The sequence below is a fragment of the Pangasianodon hypophthalmus genome, chromosome 8 (assembly GCF_027358585.1).
Source record: "Pangasianodon hypophthalmus isolate fPanHyp1 chromosome 8, fPanHyp1.pri, whole genome shotgun sequence".
NCBI lineage: Eukaryota > Metazoa > Chordata > Actinopteri > Siluriformes > Pangasiidae > Pangasianodon > Pangasianodon hypophthalmus.
The window spans coordinates 29,518,484-29,527,558 of record NC_069717.1 but is presented as its reverse complement, the minus strand read 5'-3'; the positions used below and the strand labels follow the sequence as shown (position 1 = coordinate 29,527,558).

The following is a 9,075-nucleotide window of genomic DNA, read 5'->3' as shown; positions in this document are numbered from 1 at the left end:
TAAATGAAGGAATAAACGAGTAACAAATGAAAGAACAAAAAAAGTTGACTCTTAATGTTCACTTAAAAGAGTCAAATCAAAGAGTCGACTCATTCCCAAACGACACATCACTAGTTAGCACTAGTTAGAGCAGGATGCAAAATATTATTGATGCTGACCTCCCTGTGATCCATTTTTACATTTTTGAGCTCCTGAGATAAAGTCAACTCCATAAAGAATAAAAAAGGTGTATTGTGTGTCGTTCTCGGCAAACAACCTCATAATTGTGGGACGAGTGTGAACATGAAAGTGTGAAGACAGGTTAAGCAATTCCCCTGATGTGAAAACTGGAATAGCAGCACATGTCCAGTCAGATACAGCTCGGGGTTGAGTGCGTTGATTTATTCTCTACAAAAGACTCTGGTTATTAGAAAAACAGTACCATTTATTATATTATCAGAATAAATAAGCAATATACAATACATTCTGTACATCATTCAGTGTGTGTGTGTGTGTGTGTGCGTGTGTGTAGTGAGCGTGCCCTCGACGAGTCAGTGGCTTTAGCGAGTTTAGCGAGTTTAGAGTTTTAGTGTTTGTGTAGATGTTTGGCTGAAATAAAGCTCATATGCTTTAAATACAGAGAAAAGATTCATTATTTTTGGAGGAAATCGTAAATGTTCAGGGTCTTGGTTGAAATAAAGCTTATTTAAGTTTGTTTAAAGTGTGATTTGCTTTGGTAGATTTTTATTTCCTCTCAGTACCTCATTTTAAAGTCAGAAAGTCAGAGACTGAGCACAAAACTCATCTTTTATATATATATTGAATAATATTCTGTTTGATCTGGAGTTTCCACGGAAGCTACTACACTTTTACGGAAACTGGAAACGTCCCTCGACCCTCCACTGTCGCTGCTACATGGTCTGTATTTGCATACTGGAACCTGATTGGCTGTTATATGTTGTGATGTAATAATCACAGCACTTGCCTGTTGTGTTTTCAGCACTGACTGCAGTGAGAGTTTATTTAGCTAATAAAACAATAAAAAAAAAAACTGCTGCAGCGACCAGCTTCACTCGTAAATAAATTCCAATCAGAAAAAAATTCATAAAATTTAGACTAACTTTTAATCTTCAATGACACTGACGATGTCACTAGAGGGCGCTACATGTTAGGTCCATGTTGCAATCGTCACATTCTAGCGCAAGTAGGCGGGAGCGGAGCTAGGAATAGACGTACAACTTGGCGGAAGTGACTTTGATGGAATTTCTGACTAAATCGCAGCTCCTTTGCTAAGCTGAAGTGCTAAATAGCTAGCAGAGTAAGGTTGGCTAATATCCATGAGGGACACAATAATTTGAACGATACAGATTTGAAACATTTAAACCTGACGCTGTTTATGCCTCGTCTGCCATTTTGACATCAGGAATGTAGCAGTGCATTCTGGGAAGTGTTCACTTTATCTAGCAAAGGGTTCTTTGGTTTGTCTGTCTGAGGGAAGGCTCTGAATATAACTCTACAAACAATGGCTTCCAATTCAAAGAGGGTTCTTTAGCTAAGGTTAAAAAAACAAGAACCATCTGAAGAACTCTTGAGGAACCTTTTTTTTTTTTAAGAGTGTACACTGATGTCAGTAACTGAACAGCCCTTAAGATGGCCGATGGGACTCGACCAAGTGCGGATTGGAACAGCGCACTGCTTCATATCTCAGTGGCCATCATTTCATCGTAGTGCGCTTCTGTCTTGTGGACGTCCGTGTCCTTTTCTGTCCTGTTATCCACTTTGCTGTTTCGTTCCTTCAGTTTTTTCTCCAGCTCCTGGTTCTTTCTGTGCATCTGCACATAGTTAAACTGCAGCTGCTTCTGGTAGCGTATCACTTTGTCCTTCTCTTTGTTCCATGTCTGCTTCTCGCGATGGAAGCTGCCCAGGATCTTCTCCTTCTTCTGTTTCTCGTCCTCCAGCTGCTCACGCAGTGTCTCCACCTCCTTCTGAAGGACGTCGACTTGTCCTGAAGTTTCCTGGTCGGCCATCTTGGATTGGCAGATCTGCAGTAGATGTTGTTGCTCCTGCAGCTGGACCTTCAGGCTCAGGAGCTCTACATGTTCCTCTTTGGCCACCAGAAGGTCTTGCTTCAGCATTTTGACGTCCGTCTCCAGCTTTCCTGCTTTCTCTCGGAGCAGCTCGGCCTCGTTCTTCTTCCTCTGCAGCTCGTTCTCACAGACCTTCAGGAAATCAAAGACACATTAGCTGAAGAAAAGTTAGAAATAGTCAAAGAGACGGGAAATAATAATAATATTCTTATCTGACTGAAATAAGTCCTAGTGGCTATCAAAATTTGCTTAAATAGATTGAAACTGCATCCATTCTGCTAATTATAAAATTACAATTGCTTGCAAACAGTGTAGTCTCGCTAACAGCTAGCTAACAGCCTCGCTAGCAATGCTACTGCTGCACCATGTTTATGAGTAACTTGGCTAAACACTCCATCGTATCAGCTTCTCCGTCTCTGGTTATGACCATAATCGTTTTTTTTTACCCTTTTTGTTTCCTTATTTGGTAATAGCTTCCTGTATTAGTACCATGTAAAACATACGACCTCTTTACAATCTCTTTTTGTTTCCTTCTACAAGAAGGTAAGAAAATTGATGGTGAAAGGAGCAGTGAGGAATTTTCGTTCTCTGCAACAGGAAGCCATGACCAAATAAGGAGTGGGAAACACAAATTATGGGGAGCGACAGGGGGCGGAGAGGCTCATCAGTGTTTTCCTTGCAAACACAATTTATCTAGCAATCTTATACCTTTCTTGCTGAAGAACACGAGAGGTCATTTTAGCTATGACCGTTTAAGGAATGTGGGAAACAATAAGGTCAGAAAGGTAGACGCTATGGAAACCGATAGAGGTCAGAACCAGTCGAATATTTGATTATATCACTACAGAAGTGTTAAACGTTGTGTAAAACACACACCTCCATCTCAGTGCTCCGTAAGCGCAGCGTCTCCTCACACTCCCGGTGTTTCTCCTCCAGCTCCTCCATCTTACTCCTGGTTTCTCTCAGTGCGGCTCTCAGAGAGACGATCTCGCTCAGCTTACTGGTCACGTCAGCCTGCGAGTCCTTCAGCTGCTGCTTCAACAGAGAGATCTCGCCCACTTTCTGACACACCTAAACAGCAAAATACTCCATTACAGTCCATTAGGAGCTCTCATTTATAATTCTGTCTAAGGCTTATCATCAAAAACATGTCGATATGCGTGCGGAAACAATATGGCCGCCACATCAGTCCTACTGGGGCGGAGCTTAGTTTACTCAAACAGCTTTAACTGGTGATTAGTTCGATGGATTCACATGAAACCTGAAAGCCATGTTCAGGACAAGATTCTGAGGACATGTGAGAACGCTGGGGGTGTGGACTTGTAATTGGACTTGTAATGACGAATTTGTTACTTGAAAACCATGGCAGCCATTGTCCAATCAGCATTCGGCAGGGTTAAAAGTGAGCGAGCATCATGGAACATGAAGTTTGTTCACCTGTGGTCTCTTTCTACACAATTCTACACAATCTGGCAACTACTGGCCACTGGACATGCTGTTGTGAAGGGTGTTATTATTATTATTATTATTATTATTATTATTATTATTATTATTATGACTCTATACCTCCCACTGCGTCTCCTCCAGGGTGGGTGTTAACGGTGTGTGCTGGTGTTTGTAGATGAGTTGACTCTCGGTTGCGTCTCTGTCCTTGATCAGCTGATCCACTTCCTCCTGGAGCTGATCTTTATCCTGCTGGAGCTGAAGAACCTGCAGCTGGAGGAGCTGCTGAGCCCGCAAAGCATGCTGGGATACCTGCAGAAGAGCATACATACACTCGTTAGGAGTTAGGCTCCACTGAGAAGTGCTATGACTCTAAAAATGGGGGTGGGGTTTGGTGGTTTGAGGGGTGGGGCTAAACATAGGACCAATCACTTTACATCTTTCACTTCAGAATGGACCACGGCATCGATTTTTTAGAAATGAAGAAACGTATTTGTTGCTCAATTTTTAACAAGCTGAAGATTCTCCACAAGGGGGAGCTACTGATACTAACCTAGCCCTTATTACTGGATCAGATCGTTCAGTCCCTAAAGAGCTCCTTCAAATGGGACAGTTTTTATCTCGGGAAGATGCTAATGCTGCTCAAATGTTGCCTAATTAGTAACTAGCTACAAGTGGCGATGCTACTAGCTTTGCTACAATTTTTTTTAGTAACATTACTGGAGCTGAGCTACGTTAATATACGTTAAAATAATGTAGCTTTTTCAGTAGGTTTTTTTTTTCACCATGTAGTGGTGTATCACAACAAAACTAGCTAGCTAGTTCCAGAAACAAACTGAACCAAGTGTGAGTAGTGTTGGGTTTTTTGATGATTGTGGTTTTACAGTTATGTTAACTGCTTTTTAGTAAGAATGGTTTCCAAATAACAGAACTAAATCTGTTTGTTATGGCCAACTCTGTACAAAGCATGTACCCTGATTTTCCTCAGGCTTACAAAATAGATTCAGTGTTGTATTTTTTCATAGCTTGTAGTGTAGCGAGGTATTTTATCAAAAGGGCTGTTTGGCTGTAGCGAACAATGTTGTGGAAATGTTTGTGTACTGATTACGGACACAGTGGACACCTAGCGCTTACGATCCTGAGCTAGTGACTGTGATTTCGAACCTGAGACACTCAACTCTCAGCTTGGATTGGACAAATATCTGATGTTGTATATTGTGGGCGTGGCCTGTCCAGGTTTTTAGGTCATTTTCACACATCGATATGTTTGGTGAAGTGTGAGAGCTGGTTATTGAGTCCAGAGACGCGATCTCTCGCTTTGTCCGATCCCTGATACTGTCCACATCGAGTAAGTGCACACTGAGTAACGTGATTGGTTCATCTTGTCACGTTGCTTCCTGTTTCACGGTTGGTGATGTGGGGAAAGGGTTGTTACAGTCGGCAGTGGAGGCGGAGACTGATGTATAAAACTAACAGGACTGGAGCTCTGTAATTAGCTCAGTGTGTTGGAAGGAAGGAATTGTGCAATCGGTCCACGGTTCAGTGTGAAAGCAAATCTGCGATTATGAGCCCCGCCCCAAACGAACCCGGGTGTGGACTCAAGTGAGTATTCAGGCCAAGTGTGCAGTTACCATGGTTACAGTAAACAATGTTAGCAGCCAAACTGTAAACAGTTATACACATCATTATTTACTTCTGTAAGAAAAACCCCATGAGGTGAAAGTTATCATTTCTGCCTCCGTGTTTGAACAATATTTAATCGAAACTAAACCCAAAGATGAAGTTGAGAGTTGGAGACGTTGGACATCACGCGCTGGACCTAAACATCATCACAAAGCGGCTTTGCAGAAATAAATAGATGTAGGTTTAGAGTGAACAGTGGTGAGGAAAAACCTCGAGAAACCTGTTGAACCCTGTCCTCTTCTGAGTGAATGTAAATCAGAATCAAAAATCAGGGACCTTTACCTCAGAGCTGTAGAGCTGTCTTTCCTCGGACACTTCAGACTCCATGGAACTTGGAAAATTCCGATCTGTAAAAGGGCTCGTTCGGTTCGTTTCCGCATTTTTAGCCGCTGTATCTGTCTTTACGCTAGCGGGACCGGATATACAGTCGCTCAGCACGCTCGTGGATCTCGTGCTGGAGTTTGACGTCCCGCCATCTCCATTAACTCCACCAGTCCATTTAGTCCTGCTGTTAGCGCCGTCGTTGGTCCAGCTCGAGCCGGAAATCCCGGAATCACACGGAGATCCCGAGCTCATGTCATGTTTCGGTTCTGGGGTCTGGTTTTTGGGACGATCGATATGGCTGAGGTTAGTTCCCAGAATGGTGCTCAAACTGTTGTGGGTTTCCACGGAAGAGCTGCTGCTCCGAGGGAACTGCGGCGTGAAGGAATTTTCTGCACTCTGGTGGGAAAAAAGAGGGAAAATGAGTAACACTTAGTGCAGTCATGATGTTTAGTGTTTTTAATTTAATTTTCCCTCATATGAGGAATCAATTATTCATATCCAATCAGTTGATGGAGTAACCAAGTTGATCATAGAAATGGTATAAATATTTAGCGTTTGTATTAGCTAGTGATCCAGCTAGCAAGAAAAATTCAAACAGCTGCCCCTCCCCCCCCAGGAGAACGGGTGAAGATGTTCAACATTTACTTCGGACCGCAGACAGCGAAGGAAAGAGCCGCGAGAATACAGCGTGCGTTTGAGGTATAAATGGTTAAATGTGTGAGTTTGGTGTGTAAGACGATGACGGGAATTTAACTGAGAGGAAACGGAGACAGGAAGTGCGCGAGGGTGTGTTATAAACATTACTGGAACACGATGATGGAGATGAAGATTAGATTAGCACATCTTTAAATAAAAGTTCTAAAAAAGATGACTAGTGCACAGGACATAACAGCAGGAAACAAAGACAGAAAGTTTAGAAGGAAAACTGTGGAGTCTCCATGAAATGTCGTGAGATGTTTACTTTAGAAACAGGAAGTTGGAGTGTTGTGACTGATTTACACAACAGCCAATAGTGTTGGAGATCTGATGTGTCCAATCTAAACAAACCTGACCGTAGCTTATGGGTAGAAAAGGGAAGAGTGTGAGGGTGATGCACACCAACGAATGATCCACGTTTACTGCTAATGAGCTGCTACTGTAGAGCAAGACACGCCCCCTGGAGGCGGGACATATACGTGTACATCCTAGCATTTAATTGCACGAACACAAGACTAGTACAGGATGAGTCAGCAAAACATTTAACTCGTAACAAACTCTAAAATTATGCAGATATACTGTCAAACTCACGCACCTGCTCTAATCTCGCGCTCAGTTCCGTCGGCGTTTTCCTCGAGCCCGCGTCGTCTGGCGTTTCGTCTCCTCTCGGTTTGTGGCTCACTTTGATGTAGAAGAAGTCGTCGCTGTTGCCGGTTCCGGCAGAGCCGTGGTCGAGTTTGGAGTTGTTGTTGTTTTTGGCGTTGTGATCGTGAGAGAAGCCGTGTTTCAGCAGGCCGCCTCTTTTACACTGAAATCCTTTTTTCAGCTTGTGATCCGAACCTCTGCAGTTTTTAGTGCCGGGTATTAGACTGCTGACGCTACCCATGATGCCCTGCACACGCGTGCAATACATCGTACATCACAATCACATTACAGTCTGAGAGACACCGAGCGTCTACTTTTACTTTTAAACTATTTATATGGACTCCATCTTCTACTTATTTACTGCTAATTTCTTCCTTAATGCTTGTATGCTAATGCTAACATGAAGGTCACACTGTATGTTTGCAGTAATATTCAGATTATATTTGATATTTTTGCCACGTTGTGTTTGCTACGTTTACTTATTCCGTTTGGCTGCTAGTTCAGTAATAAACACGCTTACTTAGCATGCTAGCTCAGTGTCTTAGCTAATAAGTGTTTAAATAATTAAATAAAACATCAGTAAATCATCTATAGCTTTTTATTTATCGGTCTATCGAGCTGCTATTTCCCCAAATTTCCACTTCTCCTAACTAGCCTAGCGTGTTAGCTATGTGATGAAAACTCTTACAGCGTTTCTATGGAAACAGCAGGAGCTCACAGGACAGTTCGACAGATTCGATGGATCTGGACACGTTCATGTCCTCATCAGTTCTGAGGAAAAACCTGAAAAACAAGCAGTTAGGAATATTTTAGGCACAATTTATAAAAAAGTAAAAGAAAAGTTCAAAAATGAGCAGTTCTTGTTAAAACTGTATGTAAAGAACACACTCAGGGTTTCCAGCTCAGTGTGACTGAATTCCTGGAGATTTTATTTGATTTTTTCTGCTGTGTGTTGATTTTTTTCTGAGCGTGGTGATCAGGGCTTTCGTAAGTATTTTTCATAAAATCTCTAACTTTTTTTTTTTAAACTTATTTTAAAAAATCTGATTGGAAGCAATCGATTAGATGTTAAAATTCTGTACATAAAATGTACTAAAATGTATTTTACTGTATTAATACTAATTTAACTCTAAATGTAATTTAATACATTTAATTAATTTCTTTCTTTATTTATTGTATTAATTTAATTAAGTAATGCACTTTAATAATTAAGTAATGTGTGTGCATTAATTAATTAATTACTGAATAAGTTTAATTGTATACTAAATGTCATTTAATACATGTAATTATTTGTAATTAATTAAGTGATTAAGTAGCTAATTATTTTAATGTATTAATTAATCATTGATAAATTATACAGTTACATTCAATTAATTATTTAAAAGCATAAATTAATTAATTAGTATATTTGATTAATTAATTTAATGTATTAAATTACATTTCATATTCAATTACATATAATTAATTATTTCAATTAATTAATATAATTTTATACTAAATGTATTTTACTACTATTTTATTAAGACTATTAACAATGAAACACATTTTCTTCGTCCCTTTATCGTGTTAAGTGTCGTGTTGTTTTTATATTTATTTTCACGTATATTAAACGTAAGTGTAACTTCACTGTTTTTAACAACACAAATGTAAATATTTTGCGTGTTACAGAAATGTTTTCCAGTATCAATGAAACATACGATATATATTTATATATTTTTATCTCGGTCTTTAATTTCGCTTTTGCCCATGTTAATGTTTTCCTCCTGTGCAGATGTTCAGCCTCAAAGTCACTGTTTGCTTTCTGTAACGGCTTTTTTGTTTCCTTAAATAAAAACAGGAAGTGGTTGGAGCAGGTTGGCTTTGTGCCGGCGGTGAGAGATAAGCGTGAGATCGTTAACGACAGTTACAGCATGCTTCCTCACACACACACACACACACACACACACACACACACACACACCGAGAACTGCTTATTACACTTCAAATCACGCCATCAGCAAACAGCACGTTCATTTACACCTTTACACACCTGTCACCATGGTAACCAAACGAATACATGATTAAATATTTTAGTAACATTTAAATATTAAATATTTATTGAATATTAAAACCTGACTGCACCACTGAAAACATTTAATCAGGTATAAAAATAATTAATTATTTATCTGTGAGATGGAACAAATCCTGAGACTGAAATCTGTCTGAACATTTACACTCT

The 9,075-nt window shown here is 40.2% G+C and overlaps 1 protein-coding gene across 2 annotated transcripts in view; it reads right to left on the bottom strand.

Moving 5' to 3' along the window:
- Positions 1 to 341: 341 nt before the first annotated feature.
- lzts1 (leucine zipper, putative tumor suppressor 1) overlaps positions 342 to 9,075 on the bottom strand; it is an 11,831-nt gene continuing 3,097 nt past the window's right edge. The window contains exons 2-7 of one of the 2 annotated variants that reach the window (XM_026945917.3): positions 7,546 to 7,640; positions 6,808 to 7,104; positions 5,475 to 5,912; positions 3,633 to 3,821; positions 2,943 to 3,137; positions 342 to 2,198 (exon numbers count right to left, since the gene is read on the bottom strand). In XM_026945917.3, the coding sequence (XP_026801718.3) occupies positions 1,677 to 2,198; positions 2,943 to 3,137; positions 3,633 to 3,821; positions 5,475 to 5,912; positions 6,808 to 7,098 (1,635 nt within the window). In that variant the 5' untranslated portion in view covers positions 7,099 to 7,104; positions 7,546 to 7,640 and the 3' untranslated portion in view covers positions 342 to 1,676. Of the gene's footprint in view, positions 2,199 to 2,942; positions 3,138 to 3,632; positions 3,822 to 5,474; positions 5,913 to 6,807; positions 7,641 to 9,075 lie in introns of both variants that reach the window. The other variant, XM_026945916.3, reaches the window with a different exon arrangement.